General features: G+C 42.5%; 1 protein-coding gene across 2 annotated transcripts; it reads left to right on the forward strand.

The window, feature by feature from the left end:
• Positions 1-4,670: 4,670 nt before the first annotated feature.
• LOC120050950 (guanine nucleotide-binding protein G(q) subunit alpha) lies at positions 4,671-20,902 on the forward strand. Of its 2 annotated transcripts, none has more exons than XM_038997532.1 (7): positions 4,671-5,529; positions 12,345-12,529; positions 13,716-13,885; positions 14,173-14,301; positions 17,368-17,497; positions 19,279-19,432; positions 19,574-20,902. In XM_038997532.1, the coding sequence occupies exons 1-7, from the start codon at positions 5,394-5,396 to the stop codon at positions 19,762-19,764; spliced, it is 1,095 nt and encodes a 364-aa protein (XP_038853460.1). In that variant the 5' UTR covers positions 4,671-5,393; the 3' UTR covers positions 19,765-20,902. The 2 variants fall into 2 exon arrangements, with proteins under 2 accessions (XP_038853460.1, XP_038853545.1); XM_038997617.1 differs by having other exon boundaries at positions 13,731-13,885.
• The last annotated feature ends 596 nt before the right edge of the window (positions 20,903-21,498 follow it).

Genomic DNA, 21,498 nt, shown 5'->3' on the forward strand with positions numbered 1-21,498 from the left:
GAGGAAATAATGTTTTTAATTCATTTTAGAATAAGGCTGTAAATTAACAAAACGTGGAAAAAGTCAAGGTGTCTGAATTATTTCCGAATGCTCTGTATATACAAAAGTATGTGGACATACTTTTTCCCTTCAAGTTAGTGGATTCAGCTATTTCAGCCACACCCATTGCTGACAGGTGTATAAAATCAAGCACACAGCCATGCAATCTCTATAGACAAATATTGGCAGTAGAATGGCCTTATTGAAGAGCTCAGTTACTTTCAATGTGTCACCGTCATATGGTGCCACCATTCCAATAAGTCAGTTCGTCATATTTCTGCACTGTTAGAGCTACCCCGGTCAACTGTAACTGCTGTTATTGTGAAGTGGAAATGTCTAGCAGCAACAACGGCTCAGCCGCGAAGTGTTCAGCACGTTACAGTCGTCTGTCCTCGGTTGCAACACTCACGACCAAATTCCAAACTGCCTCTGGAAGCAACGTCAGCACAAGAACTGTTCGTTGGGAGCTTCATGAAATTGTTTTCCATGGCAGAGCAGCTGCACACAAGCCGCTATTGGACTCTGGAGCAGTGGAAACAAGTTCTCTGGAATGATGAATCACGCTTCAAATCAACCTTCTTCACCACACTGTTTGTGTGGGTGGACCATTTCAGTTTGTCAGTGATGTGTACGCCGACGAACTTGAAGCTTTACACCTTCTAACTGTGGTCACGTTGATGTGGATAGGGGGGTACTCCCTCTGCTGTTTCCTGAAGTCCACAATCATCTCCTTAGTTTTGTTGACGTTGAGTGAGAGGTTATTTTCCTGGCACCACACTCCCAGAGCCCTCACCTCCTCCCTGTAGACTGTTTCGTCCTGGTTGGTAATCAAGCCTACTACTGTTGTGTCGTCTGCAAACTTGATGATTGAGTTGGATGCGTGCGTGGCCACACAGTCATGGGTGAACAGGGAGTACAGGAGGGGGCTGAGCATGCACCCTTGTGGGGCCCCTGTGTTGAGGATCAGCAAAGTGGAGGTGTTGTTTCCTACCTTCACCACCTGGGGGCGGCCCGTCAGGAAGTCCAGGACCCAGTTGCACAGGGCGGGGTTCAGACTCAGGGCCTCAAGCTTAATGATGAGCTTAGAGGGTACTATGGTGTTGAATGCTGAGCTATCGTCAATGAACAGCATTCTTACATAGATATTCCTCTTGTGTAGATGGGATAGGGCAGTGTGCAGTGCGATGGCGATTGCATCGTCTGTGGATCTATTGGGGCGGTAAGCAAATTGAAGTAGGTCTAGGGTGTCAGGTAAGGTAGAGGTGATATGATCCTTGACTAGTCTCTCAAAGCACTTCAACATGACAGAAGTGAGTGCTACGGGGCGATAGTCATTTAGTTCAGTTACCTTTACTTATTGGGTACAGAAACAATGGTGGACATGTGGGGACAGCAGACTGGGATAGGGAGAGATTGAATATGTCCGTAAACACACCAGCCAGCTGGTCTGCGCATGCTCTGAGGACGAGGCTAGGGATGCCATCTGGCCTGGCAGCCTTGCGAGGGTTAACACACTTAAAAGTCTTACTCATGTTGGCTACGGAGAAGGAGAGCCCACAGTCCTTGGTAGCGGGCCTCATCGGTGGCACTGTGTTATCCTCAAAGCGGGCGAAGAAGGTTTTAGTTTGTCTGGAAGCAAGCCGTCAGTGTCCGTGAGGCTGGTTTTCCTTTTGTAGTCCGTGATTGTCTGTCGACCCTGCCACATACGTCTTGTTGAATTGCGACTACACTTTGTCTCTATACTGATGTTTTGCCTGTTTGATCGCCTTATGGAGGGAATAACTACACTGTTTGTATTCTGACATATTCCGTCACCTCGCCTCGGTTAAATGTGATGGTTTGCGCTTTCAGTTTTGCACGAATGCTGCCATCTATCCACGGTTTCTGGTTATCGTAGGTTATAATAGTCACAGTGGGTACAACATCTCCTATTCCTGATAAACTGTATTCCTATTCACCGTATCAGTATATTCATCAATGTTATTCTCAGAGGCTACATGGAATATATCCTAGCATGATCAAAACAATCTTGAAGCGTGGAATCCAATTGGTCAAACCAGTGTTGAATAGTCCTTAGCACGGGCACTTCCTGTTTGAGTTTCTGCCTATAGGAAGGGAGGAGAAAAATGGAGTCGTGATCAGATTTGCCAAAGGGAGGCCGGAGGAGGGCCTTGTAGGCATCCCGGAAGTTGGAGAAGCAGTGGTCGAGTGTTTTAGCAGAGCGAGTACTGCAGTCAATATGGAGAAGGTGTAAAGTTTTAAGTTCCTCAGCATTCACATCACGGACAAACTGAAATGGTCCACCCACACAGTGTGGTGAAGAAGGCGCAACAGCGCCTCTTCAACCTCAGAAGGCTGAAGAAATTTGGCTTGGCACCTAAAACCCTCACAAACTTTTACAGATGCACAACTGAGAATATCCTAACGGGCTGCTAGTTGCTTGTCGCAGTTGCTGGTACAGCACCGCCCACAACTGCAAGGCTCTCCAGAGGATGATGCGGTCTGCACAACGCATCACCGGAGGCAAACTACCTGCCCTCCAGGACACCTACAACACCCGATGTCACAGGAAGGCCAAAAGGATCATCAAGGACAACAACCACCCGAGCCACTGACTGTTCACCCCGCTACCATCCAAAAGGCGAGGTCAGTACAAGTGTATCAAAGCTGGGACCGAGAGACTGAAAAACAGTTCTATCTCAAGGCCATCAGACTGTTAAACAGCCATCACTAACACAGAGGCTGCTGCCTACATACAGACTTGAAATCATTGGCTACTTTAATAAATGGATCACTAGTCACTTTAATAATGCCACTTTAATAAGGTTTACATATCTTGCATTACTCATCTCATATGTATATACTGTATTTTATACCATCTATTGCATCTTGCCTATGCCGCTCTATGCCGCTCTGCCATATACATATATTTATATGTATATATTCTTATTCCATTCCTTTACTTATTTTTGTGTGTATTAGGTAGTGTTTGGGGAATTGTTAGATTACATGTTAGATATTGCTGCACTGTCGGAACTAGAAGCACAAGCATTTCACTACACTCGCAATAACATCTGCTAACCATGTGTATGTGACAAATAAAATTTTATTTTATTTGATATGTTGATAGAACTTCGGTAGCGTTTTCCTCAAATTTACATAAAATCCCAACCTACAATACATGCGGCCTCAGGATATGTGGTTTCCAGTTTGCATAAAGTCCAGTGAAGTTCTTTGAGGGCCGTCGTGGTATCGGCTTGATGGGGAATATACACGGCTGTGACTATAACCAAAGATAATTCTCTTGGGAGGTAATACGGTCGGCATGTGATTGTGAGGTATTCTAGGTTGGGTGAACAAAAGGACTTGAGTTCCTGTATGTTATCACAATCACACCATGAATAGTAATCAGATTGTCAACTTTATTATCCAGAGACTGAACTTTAGCGAGTAATATACTTGGAAGCGGTGGGTGGTGTGCATGCCTCCTGAGTTGGACTAGAAGTCCACTCCTTGTACCTCTTAAGCCGGCGAATCAGTTCAATTTCCCTGCGGGGTACGAACAAAGGTTCCGATTCGGGAAAGTCGTATTTCTGGTTGTAATGCTGGTAATGCCGGCTGTGTGTAATAACACCAAAACAATTCTGCCCTAATAAAGTAAGAAATAACACGTAAAAAAAACGAAATACTGCAAAGTTGCCTAGGGGCTAGAAACTCGGCTGCCCTCTCTATCGGCGCCATTTTGCCTAGTGGCTAGAAGCTCGGCTGCCCTCTCTATCGGCGCAATTTTGCCTAGGGGCTAGAACCTCGGCTGCCCTCTCGATCTGTGCCCCTTTTCACCATCTGGCAGTCTGAAGGACTAATCTGTATTTGGCGGATGCCAGGAGAATGCTACCTGCCTGAATGCATAGTGCCAACTGTAAAGTTTGGTGGAGGAGAAATAATGGTTTGGGGCTGTTTTTCATTGTTTGGGCTAGGCTCCTTAGTTCCAGTGAAGGGAAATCTTAACACTACAGCATACAATTACATTCTAGACGATTCTGTTTCCCTCTTTCTGACAACAGTTTGCAAAAGGCTCTTTCCTGTTTCAGCATGACAATTACCCCCGTGCACAAAGCGAGGTCCATACATTAATGGTTTGTCGAGATCTGTGTGGAAGAACTTGACTGACCTGCACAGAGCCCTGACCTCAACTCCATCGAACACCTTTGGGATGAATTGGAACGCCGACTGCGAGCCAGGCCTAATCGCCCAACATCAGTGTCCGACCTCACTAATGCTCTTGTGGCTGAATGGAAGCAAGTCCCCGCAGCAATGTTCTAACATCTAATGGAAAGCCTTCCCAGAAGAGTGGAGGCTGTTATAGCAGCAAAGTGGAGACAAACACCATATTAATGCCCATGATGTTGGAATGAGATGTTCGACGAGCAGGTGTCCACATACTTTTGGTCATGTAGTGTATGTATCATTCATTTAATAGCTTTTGGGTAATAAGAGCAGGTAGCGGTATCCCACCAACCGCTTGTCTATTCGGTTGGTGGCATACTTTGGAGTCGCTTTTCTTCTGAGGACACTCCCTGCTACCACTGTCCGACGTCACCGGCTAGGAGTGGATGTCTCTGTTATAAAAACACATGGAGAATTGAGGACAGGGGAAGGCTGAACGAAAAACGTATTTTTTTCAAACTTTATTATAGGCAAACGTATAGCAGAATAATTTAAATTTCCCTGTTTTTGAAAGCACACGGATGACGCGTTTTTCCGTTTTGGGAAGTAGGCTAACATGAGATTGGTGCGTTTTTTCTTGTGTTTTTCTTTCGTCGGAGGGAAATAACAGTATTCCTGCCTAGCGGATTGGAGTGTAAATCCGCCATATTCGGCCTTACCACGCCCGGGAGTCGTTTATTCATGTATTTTCTCATCGTAATGGATTATGTGACTATTAGGATACGAAGACATGCTTTAAAAAAATATTTGAAGAGGATGACTGGGCAAGAATGAGAATGCTTATCACATAGAACATTACGTATGATTGTTTTAAACGGTTCTGATGATCATATTTAGGAGGAAAATCAGACTACCCAATTAGAATTTCTGACATTTAGTTAACTCCCCGAGCCACTGTTTGCTGACTGACAGTCCATCAGAAAGCGAAACGAAACGGGGGAGGGGGGGCAACAATTTCTCAAATAGCCTATACGTTTTCCTCTCTCCCCAGGCTATGCCACATTATAACACGTCCATGTTTTTTTTGCAGCTGTAATGGCGTGATTTGATATCCGTTAATTGTTATCATTTATCGCAACTGGAATCTGCGTAGTGCATAAAGAAGAAGGAAAGGTGATTTTAAAAGAATGACCCTAGACGCCATAATGGCGTGTTGCCTAAGCGAGGAGGCGAAAGAATCCAGGCGGATCAACGACGAGATCGAAAGACAGCTCCGCCGGGATAAGAGGGATGCTCGCCGGGAATTGAAGCTGTTGCTTCTCGGTAAGCTAGTGGTGATGATGAGTGATGCAAATAAAGGCGAAAATTCATTTTGGGTGGTGCTGCGCGAGCTACTCCTGAAAACCAGACTAACTTTGTAGCCAGCCACACATGCCAAATTGTAGCAGTTCTATCAATCTCAAGTGTTCCAAAGCAATTTTATTTGAATATTGCTACCATTTATCATTTTTTTTTAAATCGCACGAACCATCCAACTATTAATTTCAATACGTAGTAACTAGGATGGTAGACTTGTGGTTTCTGTCTGTTTACGGACGAGGCCAAAGTCTAGGCGTTTTATTGGTAGCAATTACAGGGTCGAGAAATCCTGAGCTAAACGAGTTCTTGAATGTTTCGAGTCGGAAAGTTTGGCCCAACAATCTGTGCACGCGACTCTCCCACGTCTCCGAATAAGACAGCCTTTTTTTTAAAGGTACACTGGGATACGGCTTTCTGTTCAATGGTCATTTCAATTCCTGACATTTAACCTACCCATTGACTCATGAAGAATATAATTTATGAATGCCTAATGCTTAGCACAACTGTCCTTTTCTATCACACCCCCAAAATATAAAGGTTTATTCGTGTTTACAAACATGAAGACCTTAAGCAAGAAATAGGCTAATAGCTTTAAACATATTTTGAAGGTATCATGTGGATGTCATGGATTGTCAGTTCTTGCATCTAGAGCTATGTCTATGAATTTGAGAGGGGTTACATTTCCCCAGCTCCATCCCTCAGCTTCTGTATAGGCCTATATCAGGAAAAGTGGCAGGGAAAACGTTTTGTTAATTTTTTTATCCTAGAATGTAGGTTTAATGGACCATCTTTTACTAAGTTACTATTCATTATTCAAGTCTGTCTGTTATGATCAGTTTTGGATATAGGCCTGGCATACTGTATGATGAAAGTTACTTATGTAAAAAGGCTGGGTTGTAAATGGACTTGGTTTGAAAGGGGCAGATGTAATCAAATCAACTCCTAGCTGCCTGAACTGAAAGCCAGCTCATAGGACATGGATCAGTAAACTGGATTTTCCTCACACTTTCTGCACGGCAGCAGCCGCAACAATTCTTTGAAATGCAGTATTGGTAATTCACAGAAGAAACGGGTCATTACTAACTAGAGGTCGACCGATTATGATTTTTCAACACCGATACCGATTATTGGAGGACCAAAAAAAGCCGATACCGATTAATCGGCCGATTTAAAAAATATATTTTTTTATTTGTAATAATGACAATTACAACAATACTGAATGAACACTTATTTTAACTTAATATAATACATCAATAAAATCAATTTAGGCGCAAATAAATAATGAAACATGTTCAATTTGGTTTAAATAATGCAAAAACAAAGTGTTGGAGAAGAAAGCAAAAGTGCAATATGTGCCATGTAAGAAAGCTACGTTTAACTTCCTTGCTCAGAACATGAGAACATATGAAAGCTGGTGGTTCCTTTTAACATGAGTCTTCAATATTCCCAGGTAAGAAGTTTTAGATTGTAGTTATTATAGGAATTATAGGACTATTTCTCTCTATACGATTTGTATTTCATATACCTTTGACTATTGGATGTTCTTATAGGCACTTTAGTATTGCCAGTGTAACAGTCTAGCTTCCATCCCTCTCCTCGCCGCTACCTGGGCTCGAACCAGGAACACATCGACAACAGCCACCCTCGAAGCAGCGTTACCCATGCAGAGCAAGGGGAACAACTACTCCAAGTCTCAGAGCGAGTGACGTTTGAAACGCTATTAGCGCGCACCCCGCTAACTAGCTAACCATTTCACATCGGTTACACCAGCCTAATCTCGGGAGTTGATAGGCTTGAAGTCATAAACAGCTCAATGCTTGAAGCATTGCGAAGAGCTGCTGGAAAAACACACGAAAGTGCTGTTTGAATGAATGCTTACGAGCCTGCAGGTGCCTTCCATCGCTCAGTCAGACTGCTCTATCAAATCATAGACTTAATTATAACATAATAACACACAGAAATACGAGCCGTAGGTCATTAATATGGTCGAATCCGGAAACTATCATCTCGAAAACAAAAGCGTTTATTCTTTCAGTGAAATACGGAACCGTTCCGTATTTTATCTAACGGGTGGCATCCATAAGTCTAAATATTCCTGTTACATTGCACAACCTTCAATGTTATGTCATAATTACGTAAAATTCTGGCAAATTAGTTCACATTGATGTTTATGGTTAGGTACATGTTGGAGCAACGACAGTCCTTTTTCACGAATGCGCACTGCATCGATTATATGCAACGCAGGACACGCTAGATAAACTAGTAATATCATCAACCATGTGTAGTTATAACTAGTGATTATGATTGATTGATTGTTTTTTATAAGATAAGTTTAATGCTAGCTAGCAACTTACCTTGGCTTCTTACAGCATTCGCGTAACAGGCGGGCTCCTCGTGAGGCAGGTGGTTAGAGCGTTGGACTAGTTAACCGTAAGGTTGAAAGATTGAATCCCTGAGCTGACAAGGTAAAAATCTGTTGTTCTGCCCCTGAACAAGGCAGTTAACCCACCGTTCCTTGGCTGTCATTGAAAATAAGAATGTGTTCTTAACTGACTTGCCTAGTTAAATAAAGGTGTTAAAAAAAAAAAAAATTAAACGGCAAAATCGGTGTCCAAAATTACCGATTTCCGATTGTTACGAAAACTTGAAATCGGCCCTAATTAATCGGCCATTCCGATTAATCGGTCGACCTCTATTACTAACACGCTAACAGTGATCGTTCACTTTAGTTTTATGGGTGTATTGAAGAAGTCCAACAGTTGTTAAACGACTGTCCCCAAATGAGTTTGGGGAGTGCATATACAGTGAACTTTAGCATTGTTGACCTTTTTGCTTCATTGACATTCTTTAAGAAGAATGTAGCTCAGTTAGCCAGGATAGCAATAGTGTGCAATTGCAGCTCACAATTCAGGGCGTTCCTGCATGTGGGCATTCCTTGCTAGCTAGCGGGAGCGACACCGGTAGACAGTGTCCTTTGCTCCTGCCTGCCAAACACCTGGCCTCACCGTAGTTAACAGAATTGCAGGAAAACAGTGCTCGATTGGCGGGAGCGAAGGACACTGTCTATCGGTCGCCTCCCACTTGCACAGCACGGGGAGGCTGGGGCGACACTGTGTGTTAGCTAGCTTGATAGTTAGCGACACCGTGTGCTTGCTAGTTAACTAGCAGACGGTGTTGCCCTCGCCTCCTGCTTGCTGTTTGCCAGAGTCCTCCTTAGGACTAGCTGGCTAAGCTAGCACATAGTGTCCTTCGCTCCCGCCTGTCGAAAACTTGCCTTCACAGTCGATAACAGAACTGCATGAAGGACACTGGCTACCCATGTACGGCTAGCTAGCTACCGTTGTCGGTCCCGCCCCTTCTTCTGGCATCCAACATTATTGTGCAATAACACCACCTACCGTACTGGAGAGCTTCCACCTGTCCAAACTTAACATGTACCAATAGAAGTATAAAAAGGGGTTCCTGCAGATGCAGGAATGCCCACATGCAGGAACGCCCTGAATTGTGGAACACAATTGCATCCTTCTCCAGAATAGTGGGTTCCTAAGTCGCTGTAAGTCGCTTTGGATAAACCCGTCTGCTAAATGGCGTAATTGTATTATTATTATATTGTAACTATACTAGAGCATTGGCCATGTGTCAGTTTCCTTACTTGAATGCAACCCCTCATACACCACTCAGAATACAGGGGGTCTCTAGAACCAGGCAAACCCTATAGAGTTCTGACACTCCACGTTGAGTGCAAACAGGTGGAGCCTCAGTCTGCTCATTGGCTCTTTGTCATCACAGAAGAAGTTTAAAAACGTAATTTGTGTAAAAATGTAATTTGTGTTAACTTCCTGAATTGACTGCCTTTAATTGGAATTGAGCCAAACCTTGCCTTAAAAGCGTCCACATGCTTCCCAGCCAAAACAGTTCAGAAGAGTTTGTGCATATACTATGAGGACGTTTTGGACTTTGGTGAGGGTTTTTTCGGCTGACCAGGCACACCATTTTTTTTCTAGAGGCAAGCCGAAGTTCGGCGTTGAAGTCTACGCCCGTTCGTTGGTGATTGGTTAACAGTATGGATTCTTCAATAAAGTCGTTGTGGTCATTCAACGAGAGACTACTCCTTTTTATGCACGTTTTCATTGGGAAATACTGCACCAAACATCTTAGTTAGATGTAAAATTGCATGACTAAGATCTCCTCTGCAAAATGATGACAGATTAATGACCGATTCTTAAATTATCTTAGATTAATTCAGACTATTTTGAGGAACTGTATACTGGCTACGGCATCTCAAAATGGACAAACAATACTATTGTGTTTTTTATGGTTTTCAAGCGAAGGTCTTTTAAGAGAGTATGCCAGCACACTTGTTCGGTTCACCTAGCCGACTTTGACTAACCGCCAGCCGAACTGAAGAATGCTGACGCCTTACCTAAAGTATCTTGATGGGACCACCCCTAAAGCAGTCTGTTTGTGAATTCAGGTGGGATCCTGGGTAACATGTATTCTATCACATACCATTGGACTGTCTGGTGCAAGTGTATAGGATACTTCAGATGCATAATATAAGAACATCAATATTATAATAGAAAGCACTATAAATTAAATGTATTATGTTAGGCTACTTTATTATTGTATTTATCCTTGACCATCATTTTTGTTGTCTACAGCTACACGTCCTCATAGAAAGTAGATGCACAATTCACAGTAAAAAAAAAATACAAGCAGTCTGTCTATGATGTAATATTTCCAAAATTGCGTTAGTTCCCTAAAAAATGACTTGTGTCAATGTTATGATGTAATCCATGTGAAAGAAGCTGGTAGAGTGATGGGGGAAGACTGCTGCCTTGATACAGGCCAGCCTTATTCTGTGTTCGTAACCAAGTGGGAATTTACCACATACGACTAGGAAAAATCCACTTGAACGACCCTCCAACTGGTAATTATTAGTGGGAAACTCGTCGATCATCCCTGAGCTCCGATTTCTCCCACATGCGGAAAAACGTCACCTGCTAAGGAAATGATCTCAAACAGCATTTTCGGCAGTTAAACGTAACAAAACAGTATTTATAAAAAGCAAACTATAAATGTGTTTTTTTAAACTCTTTAAATTGCTTACAAGCTTGATCGCTGTACATTTAGGTTATGGTTTACGCATCTTGTTGGCCATTAGTCAATCAGCATTTATCAACGACTTCAAAGCACGTGAATGCATCCAACTGGTATTTACAACTTCACAACTGGTAAATCCCACCTCCCACTTGTTTACAAACGGAGCATTAGAACACATTAGTACTGGTTTCTATGGTTTAGGCCTGATTTACCTGCTGCTCTGTTTGTAACAATCACATCAATGCTCTATAGACAGTGGTGTTAAGTACTTAAGTACTAAAAATATAAGTACTACTTAAGTTGTTTTTTGGGGTATCTGTACTTTAAATATTTATATTTTTGACAACTTATTTTTAACACTACATTCCTAAAGAAAATAATGTACTTATTATTCCATAAATTTTCCCTGACACTCAAAAGTACTCGTTATTTGAATGCTTAGCAGGACAGGGAAATGGTCCAATTCACACACGTATCAAGAGAACATCCCTGGTCATCCCAACTGATGATCTGGTGGACTCACTAAACACGCATGCTTTGTTTGTTAATTTTGTTTGGGTATTGGAGTGTGCCCCTATCTATCCGTAAATGTAAAAAAACAAGAAAATGGTTCCGTCTGGTTAGCTTAATATAAGGAATTTGAAATGATTTATACTTTTACGTTTGATGCTTAAGTATATTTGAGAATTTACTTTTGATAATTTAGTATATTTAAAACCAAATACTTTTACTCAAGTAGTATTTTACTGGGTGACTTTCACTTGAGTCATTTTCTATTAAGGTATCTTTACTTTTACTCAAGTATGACTACTGGTGTAACGGCTTTCTTCCTGGGATGAAGGAGAGGACCAAAATGCAGCGCGGTTATTGTTCAACATGTTTAATAAGACGATAAACGATGAACATTAACAAATACCAAAATAACAAACGTGAAAGCCGAGACAGTCCTATCTGGTGCAGAACACAAACACAGAGACAGGAAACAACCACCCACAATCCCCAACACAAAACAAGCCACCTATATATGATTCTCAATCAGGGACAACGATTGACAGCTGTCTCTGATTGAGAACCATATTAGGCTGGACACAGAAACAGACAAACTAGACACACAACATAGAATGCCCACCCCAACTCACGCCCTGACCATACTAAACAAATACAAAAACAAGGGAAAACAGGTCAGGAACGTGACAACTGGGTACTTTTTCCACCACTGTATAGACCAGTGGTTCCCAAACTGTGGGTCGGTACTCACTTGTGGGTCCCGGCAGGGCATTTCAAAAACAAATATATTTTGTTATTTAAAAATATATATACATTTACATTTAAGTGTGAACTTAAATGACTAAAATCAAATAAAGTATGTAGAAAAGATAAGGGACTTATATATTTTTCTATATTTTTGAGAACTTACATGATTTTGTTATAATGTTCGAGCATATGAACACAGCATTAGCCATATCAAAATGCATAGAATTTGCTTAAACTGCAAAATTCTCTCAGCTCCATGTGGAAACCAGTGGAATGTGAATAGGGCTGTAATAGGTGATTATGGATTTTGGTTTGTTTGTCCAGATGCTATCCTTGTCTGGATATAGTGCCTCGCACTTCTTCAATTACCCATGTATTCCTTCCTTCCCCATCCTCACCTCAACCCTCTCCCCTTTTACCAGGTACTGGAGAGAGTGGGAAGAGCACCTTCATTAAACAGATGAGAATCATCCATGGTGCCGGCTACTCAGACGAGGACAAGCGAGGCTTCACCAAGCTGGTGTACCAGAACATCTTCACTGCCATGCAGTCCATGATCCGCGCCACAGAGACCCTAAGGATCCCTTACAAATATGAGCACAACAAGGTAAGGAGGGAAAGAGGGAATGGAAGTGTGTGTGTGTGTGACAGTGAGAATGAGAGAGATGTGTTACTGAGAGTAATCTCCTCCTTTATGCTATCTTTCATGGAACAGTCGTCCACAATCACATCCTGTCTATTTTGGCACTTCCTGTGTCTTCCTGTCATGCTCATCCAACCCCCTCCATGTCATCCAGCCAAGGGTTTGTGTGTGAGTGAGAGGAAAGTCATCTGATGTACTAAACCTAATTCTGCTTATTCGTTTGACCAAATAGTGGTGCTATTCCCTTCCGGTTACAAAAAGTTGGGTCTGCAGAAAATAAAGTTCTCAAGTCACATTTAGAACTGCAAGTAATTCCACATGAAACTGGCCAATAGAGGAACTGAGACCTATCTGTTATCGACTGGCCATGTCTCATTTGAATCCCTAGGCCTGGTGTGACATCTGACCATGTAGTCTCATGTTGTTATTTGAGGATAGGATGGTTCCCTTATGTATGTTCAGTGGTTTATCTGTTGTTCGTTAGTGTTCATATAGTCTTATTGATTAAATCACAAGTGGCCTGTATTGTATATGAAGCCTGTGGTATTTTCCTGTTGTGCTGGCTTAATGATTGGATACCTTCAACAGGGGGCAGTAGCATGTCATTCCCAGGTTGTCACCAGGAAAAAACAATCACTTCCTTTTGGGGTTTTGGTAACAAGGTACAGTAGAAATAAGTCATGAGGTGAGGCCAGATAAGGAAGTGAAGACAGTCATGTGACATAGGGGAATTCATTTTCCTTTTTGTAAGTAACATTAGAACATGATACTTCTGGAGTTGGGCTGTGTGGTAGCTTCATATTAGGCCCTAAGAGTCATCTGTGGAACGGCATAGTGAAAGAAAAAGGTCGCGTTTTAGGTTATTTTTTTGCAGGCTGTGCATCTCAGAAGATTCCTATATGATATTATTGGACTTCCTGAGATGTTAATTAAACACCTCTCCAGGAGTCATGGGATCTGATCATCTGTGCACTACAAAACAGACCACCTGGAACGCGGCCATACTCATCAACCGTCAAGATTGCCTGCCTCTGCCTGGGTTATGCTTTAGTCCCATTTCAGACATATAGAACCTTGAATTGATGTCCTTTAATTGATATGTTTGTTTCTGTCGACTGAAAGTCTAACCTGGAGGTTAGACCTTAATCAGTTTTTTTCCTCTCAGGGCAACGCTAACGTGGTCCGAGAGGTGGATGTGGAGAAAGTCAGCACGTTGGCAAACCCCTACATAGACGCCATCAAGTGTTTATGGAACGATCCAGGCATCCAGGAAGCTTACGATAGGAGACGGGAGTACCAGCTGTCGGACTCTACCAAATAGTGAGTAAATGAGATCTCTAACTCTACTTATGAAGGCCATTCCTGCGAGTTGCTGACTTCAATCCCCACGATGTTATAAATACTGTACTTTATCTATGGTCAAATAGTTAGTAAATAGTTAGTAAATACTATATTTCATGGTCGAATGTTCCCTAGGCTGCCAACTTAAAATATCCAGCCATGTCTTTGGTCATTTTTTTCTATACTTTCATATATTATCATCACCTGTCAGTGGGCACTCACACTGTCAGTGAGCACCACTCACAATACTTTTTTTGTCTCCGTAGTTACATGAATGCGCTGGACCGGATCTCAGAGGCCTCTTACCTTCCCACTCAGCAGGATGTGCTGAGAGTTAGGGTCCCCACTACGGGCATCATCGAGTACCCCTTTGACCTCCAGAGTGTCATCTTCAGGTATGCCAACCATCAAGCTCACTGGGCTATTCTATTCTAACAAAGCAACAATGGAATAGAATGACACCCTGAGATGAAGGATTGTCTCAGTTCTCACACTAGCCACTGATTATATGTACTATTCCACTTCCATATTGATGTAGTGGGGAGAACAGACCAAATCAAATTTATTTATATAGCCCTTCTTACATCAGCTGATATATCAAAGTGCCGTACAGAAACCCAGCCTAAAACCCTAAACAGCAAGCACTGCAGGTGTAGAAGCACGGTGGCTAGGAAAATCTCCCTAGAAAGGCCAAAACCAAGGAAGAAACCTAGAGAGGAACCAGGCTATGAGGGGTGGCCAGTCCTCTTCTGGCTGTGCCGGGTGGAGATTATAACAGAACATGGCCAAGATGTTCAAATGTTCATAAATGACCAGCATGGTCAAATAATAATAATCACAGTAGTTGTGGAGGGTGCAACAAGTCAGCACCTCAGGAGTAAATGTCAGTTGGCTTTTCATAGCCGATCATTGAGAGTATCTCTACCACTCCTGCTGTCTCTAGAGAGTTGAAAACAGCAGGTCTGGGACAGGTAGCACGTCCAGTGAACAGGTCAGGGTTCCATAGCCGCAGGCAGAACAGTTGAAACTGGAGCAGCAGCACGGCCAGGTGGACTGGGGACAGCAAGGAGTCATCATGCCAGGTAGTCCTGAGGCATGGTCCTAGGGCTCAGGTCCTCCGAGAGAGAATTAGAGAGAACATCCTTAAATTCACACAGGACACTGGATAAACAGGAGAAATACTCCAGATATAACAGACTGACCCTAGCCCCCCGACACATAAACAACTGCAGCATAAATACTGGAGGCTGAGACAGGAGGGGTCAGGAGACACTGTGGCCCCATCTGATGATACCCCCGGACAGGGCCAAACAGGCAGGATATAGCTCTATCAATTGATGTTATATTCTTGGGGCATCTACACTCAGTGGCCAGTTTATTAGGTACACCCATCTAGTACCAGGTTGGACCCTACCTTTTCCTCCAGAACAGCCAGAGTTCTTCAGGGGATTGAAATGTTGCTCAATTGGTATGAAGGGACCTAATGTGTGCCAGGAAAACATTCCCTTCACCATTACACCAGGCAGGATGGGGCAATGGACCCATGCTGCTTATGCCAAATCCCGACTCTGCCATCAGCATGATGTAACAGGAACCGGGATTTGTCAGACCAGGTGATGTTTTTCCACTCCTCCATTGTCCAGTGTGGGTGATCACACGCCCACTGGAGCCGCTTCTTCTTGTTTCTAGCTGATAGGATTGGAACCCATCCGTGACAAGGACCGGCCAGTTGGTCATTCCGAGATACTGTTCTAGACACCACTGTTGTAGTGTGCTGTTATTTGCACAATTCTCGCCGTTCTCCTTCAACCTCTCATTAACGAGATGTTTTCGACCACAGGACTGCCGCTGACTGGACGTTTTTTTGTTTGTCGCAGCATTCTCTGTAAACTGTAGACACTGTTGTGCATGAAAAGCCCAGGAGACAGACCGTTTCTGAGATACTGGAACCAGCGTGCCTAGCACTGACGACCATTCCACGCTCAGTCGCTTAGGTCACTCGTTTTGCCCATTCTAATGTTCAATTGAACAGTAAGTGAATGCTTCGATGCCAGTCGGTCTGCTTTTATATAGCATCCCAAGGCCACGTGAACACTGTCTGTAGGAGTGAACCATTTTGGCAATGGGGTGGTGTACCTAATAAATAGTGTGTAGTACCAGCTTGGAAGTTCACGAAAACAATGATCATGTAGCGAACACGAATAGGACCTACAGTATATTTCCATGCCAACTCTAGTGGTACTCAAGTTTAGAGGTCGACCGATTAATCAGAATGGCCGATTAATTAGGGCCGATTTCAAGTTATCATAACAATCGGAAATCGGTATTTTTGGGCGCCGATTTAAAAAAACAAACATTTTTTTTTAAATATTTTTACACCTTTATTTAATCTTTATTTAACTAGGCGAGACAGTTAAGAACACATTCTTACTTTCAATGACGGCCTAGGAACGGGCAGAACGACAGATTTTTAACCTTGTCAGCTCGGGGGATCCAATCTTGCAACCTTACAGTTAACTAGTCCAATGCTCTAACACCTGATTACATTGCACTCCACGAGGAGCCTGCCTGTTACGCGAATGCAGTAAGCTAAGGTAAGCTGCTAGCTAGCATTAAACTTATAAAAAACAATCAATCAATGACTGTCATTGCTCCAATGTGTACTTAACCATAAGTTATATTTAGCTAAAAGAAATCCAGGTTAGCAGGCAATATTAACCAGGTGAAATTGTGTCATTTCTCTTGCGTTCATTGCACGCAGAGTCAGGGTATATGCAACAGTTTGGGCCGCCTGGCTCTTTGCGAACTAATTTGCCAGAATTTTACGTAATTATGACATAACATTGAAGGTTGTGCAATGTAACAGGAATATTTAGACTCATGGATGCCACCCGTTAGATAAAATACAGAACGGAATAAAGTCAAAGGTATATGGTTTAGAGAGAAATAGTCGACGCGTTATAATTCCTGTAATAACTTGCGGCTGAACTTCATTATTTTACCGTTCATGTCTTCCATAGAGAATGTGTTGATCTACTTCAAATAAGGTCTGTGTTTCGCGGAGGAGCAGACTGACAGGGGACCATGCAGACAAGCTCTGCGTTCTGCACTACAACCTAAAACTTCTTAACTGGGAATATTGAAGACCCATGAAAGCTGGTGGTTCGTTTTAACATATGTTCTCATGTTATTTGAGACTAAATTGATTTTATTTATGTATTATATTAAGTTAAAATAAAAGTGTTCATTGTTCATTCAGTATTGTTGCAATTGTCATTATTACAAAAGTGTGTGTATGATATATATATATAAATACATTTTTTATATAATTTTTTTTTTTTTTTAATCGGCATCGGCTTTTTTTGTCCTCCAATAATCGGTATCGGCGTTGAAAAATCATAATCGGTCGACCTCTACTCAAGTCATCTGCACTTAACGTTGCTCCTCTGTTCCAATGACAGGATGGTGGACGTGGGGGGTCAGAGGTCAGAGAGGAGGAAGTGGATACACTGCTTTGAGAACGTCACATCCATCATGTTTCTGGTGGCACTAAGCGAGTATGACCAGGTGCTCGTAGAATCTGATAATGAGGTGAGAGTTGTTGTTAACTGTTTTGTATGTCTATTTAACACACACACACTCAACAGGGCCGGCGTTATGGGTGGGGCTTAGGGGTTCTGCCCTACCGTACTTCCTTGCCTGTCCAAATAAAATATTTAAATATTTATCATTTTTTACTGAGACGAGCAATGACAGACTCAATCTCAGAGAAAGCATTAAAGCGAGCTAAACAGCGCCCCTCTGTCTCAGTATGTGTAGCCCATGTATCTGATTCTGTCTGGCCAAAAAGGGTTATGGCATGTCATACTCTTTTTGGCCATAAAGCATCAGGTACATGGGATATTTTATTTTTATTTAACTAGGCAAGTCAGTTAAGAACAAATTCTTATTTTCAATTACAGCCTAGGGTTAACTGCCATGATCAGGGGCAGAATGACAGGTTTTTACCTTGTCAGCTCGGGGATTCGATCTAGAAACCGTTCGGTTACTGGCCCAACGCTCTTACCACTAGGCTACCTGCCACCCCGGATATATATAGTAAGACAGAGGGGCGCTGTATCGCTCGCTCAGATGCTTTCTCCAGTGAGTTTCAGCTCCTTGCGAATTAAAGGAAAGTTGGCGGGTGCACAGTATGCTGTTCAGATGCTGGAATGATTTTGGACGAACGTGCGAAAGTAACCTACTTTTTGAAGTGATTTGTTTGACAATCAGATGAAAAAAATGTACTGGTTGTGTTAATGCCACATTTGAAAAGGTAATACATTTTTACAGTTAAATGACATGTCTTTTACTCTTAAACCCATTAAAAAAACAGGCGGTCCCGTGAAGAAATAAAAACAAAAAAAAACCTTACCCACCTATGGAAATCAAATGCCCGTCCAAATGATTAGTTCTGGCGCCGGCCCTGACACACCAACAAAGTACACCTATTTGACTATTTAGTTAGCAGCACTTTGCATGAAGTTACATCATTTGACAATAGGACTCCCAATAATATCCAACAAAGCAAGTTAAATACAGGTCTCTGAAACGTTGTACAACTCTGTCACTCAAATTACATTATTACAATGGACAACAATGTGAATATCTGTGGCTATGGTCTTCTCTCTCAACTATGGTGTACAATAGACACGTGTATTAGAGGCACACCTCTGCGCTTTTGAAGGTGAAAGGCTTTTCCTTATTTAAAATAATGAAGATAAGACTGCTTTTTTCAGCTAGACTTCCCTTCCACTTGGAAAGCAGTTGTAAATTACTCCTACAGCTGTTTTGAATACAGCCTCGGGGCGACAGAACTTTCTCGAAGGCACACCATCTGTTTGTTCCCAGCAGTTTCCAGCATGCTCTTGGCTTTTTCACTGTCTGTGTCCTTGGGGGAAAAAACAATGTTTATGGTGACGATACAATAGAAACAGCATAAGACCAGTTGGTTGGATGTAAAGCTGTGAAATTTGATCGTTTTGTCACCTGTACTTCAAACCTCCATGCAAATCTGAGAATAATGAGACCTGAAAGATTGCTTGTGGAGCACCGCACACAAATGAGCAGAGATTTGTGACAACACTCTTGTCTAAATGGATATGGCATCATAGAATGGACTTTGTGGATCACTTGAGGTGCGGTGTGTGTCTAGCAGTGAATGTAAAGATTAAAAGTAAATAGCAGCCCAGTGATGAAATGAAAAGGCATCTGGAGGCCATCTCTCTCTCCGATGTTAAAACCTGTACTTAACGGGATAGTGTAGCTGAACTATCCCTTTTAATGAAAGCAGCTGTACTTAAACTGTTCTTCTACTCTCGTTTCTCTCTCAGAACCGAATGGAGGAGAGTAAAGCCTTGTTCAGGACCATCATCACATATCCCTGGTTCCAGAACTCTTCCGTTATCCTCTTCCTCAACAAGAAAGACCTCTTGGAGGAGAAGATCATGTACTCCCACCTGGTCGACTACTTCCCAGAGTTTGACGGTGAGTGGCCTCTGGGGAAAAATATATTTCCCTTTTACTTAAAGCCCACGGGTATAATGGTTTATGATTTGTTAAAAGCATTCATGAGCCTTTTTATAATGTGTAATAACAAGGCTTATAATATGTTTGTCTCTAACATAGGTCCCCAGAGAGATGCCCAGGCTGGCCGCGAGTTCATCCTGAAGATGTTTGTGGACCTGAACCCAGACAGCGACAAGATCATCTACTCCCACTTCACCTGCGCCACAGACACGGAGAACATCCGCTTTGTGTTCGCCGCCGTCAAAGACACCATCCTGCAGCTCAACCTGAAGGAGTACAACCTGGTGTGAAACCATAGAGTTCGAATATTAGAAGGAACTTCAGCATGAGCACAGCAAGGCTGGGGCCCAGAGACCCTTCAACTTATTCACTGTCAAATCTGTGAAGAAAAAAAATAATGGTTGCATAATATTAATTTATTGCCTTTGGTGACCCTTTTATTTTTTTCTATTTAAAAGAGAACATGATTGAAGGGTTTAGGGCGTTTGAAGGTCAATGTTGGATATGTAAAGCACAATTCCTCCAATTATTCTAATTGTTTTTAGCGTTATTTTTTTTAAAGACACTCAATGTGGCTGCTGGGTTCTGTCCAATGCCTCTGAACTTGATTCCAAGGTGCTCCCGCCATTTAGTTTTTGATTCGATCTAATCGGTCCATTCCAGTGCCAGTCTGTGGCGTCCACTCTCCTGCTTGTCAACTAAGACCTCTGGAGTTCTAATTCATGAATGAACACATTTTTTCCCCCTGAAAGGGTGAGAAGTGTTGACACTGATTTCTTGAAATTATTGTTTTGATTATTGCATCCACTTTAGTACCGTTTGACGTGTACAATCAGCCACACAGTAGGGTCAGAGGTCAGTCATTTAACTGGGCTGTATAGTGAGGGGGCATCATGATGCTCATCACCCATCGCAGTCCCTAGGGTCAGGAGTCAGTTATTTTGGAATCAAGTTGTGCTGTACCAGGCTTTTTAAGGTCCTATTTATCGGCGATGCCAAAAGGATGTAGCGTTAACTCGAGGCTCCCTTTCACGCTGTTAACTAGAAAGAGTATTGGAGGCAAGACAGGACACAGCCTTTTGAAGGATCCAAGAGTTTACCGTGCGCACGTGTGACCTTTTTAAAGTGTTTCACCACGTTTTTGGTTAGACTTTTCTCCCCCATCTTGTATTAATTGTTGAATGCCAAAACCACTTGTTTGAGTCAGAAAGCCAAGCCTGACAAAACACTCATTCACTGGAGTCCATAGGGTCGTTGTTGTTAATGCCAATCGTAGTGGCCAATTGTTTTGCGGCCATTGTGAGGATATGATAATACTATTGACAGTAGAAGCTGAACTCCGCTAGTGACCGGTTGTGAGTATGTGGACGGTTGTAACCATAAGCCCCTTTTTTATTAATTAAAGGCTTGAGTTTGGTAATCCTTAAAGTATGAAATGGTTATTTTCTTTTGCCCAGACAGAGGCAGGGACTGGCGGATGGAGGACCTTGCTCTACTGATGGGTGACAGTCAGATGTGAGAATCTGCCTTTGAAAGAGGTTATTCTCTCATAGAGGGGCTGCTAGTCTTCTCTCACTGCCTGGACTGAGCTGGGCCACCGCAAATGCAGCTATGGTAGCCAGTCATAGCTCCGAGGTCTCACGTAGACTGAGCGAACACAATGCAGCTGTGTCCTTTTGATTGTCCAATCACAGCACAGCTGTCCGACTGTTTTAGTTTGTTAGCAGTGGAGATGATTAGTTGTTTCCCACGTTAAAGGGGGCGGAGCATTGAGCACAATTTGTACCAAAGTAATCCCTCACTTCTGATTGGCTCCAGTGGCTCTGACCCCCAGTTATTTATCCGAGTATATCCGTTTTTTGTAACAATGCCCTAAACATAAGCCTGTAATTGACATTGAGGCATAGTGCAATTATGAATGCTATAATCATTGTACATCTCTCAATTATTTATATATACAGTTGAAGTTGGAAGTTTACATACACTTAGGTTGGAGTCATTAAAACTCGTTTTTCAGCCACTCC

Source organism: Salvelinus namaycush, chromosome 1 (assembly GCF_016432855.1).
Source record: "Salvelinus namaycush isolate Seneca chromosome 1, SaNama_1.0, whole genome shotgun sequence".
Taxonomy (NCBI): Eukaryota; Metazoa; Chordata; class Actinopteri; order Salmoniformes; family Salmonidae; genus Salvelinus; species Salvelinus namaycush.

Bases quoted from the DNA above. Each gene is read 5' to 3' on its own strand.
- LOC120050950 (XM_038997532.1), top strand. From the start codon at position 5,394: ATGACCCTAGACGCCATAATGGCGTGTTGCCTAAGCGAGGAGGCGAAA. The intron at 12,530-13,715 runs GTAAGGAGGGAA...GACCTTAATCAG, and splicing joins ACAAATATGAGCACAACAAG to TTTTTTTCCTCTCAGGGCAA. The intron at 14,302-17,367 runs GTATGCCAACCA...TTCCAATGACAG, and splicing joins CTCCAGAGTGTCATCTTCAG to GATGGTGGACGTGGGGGGTC.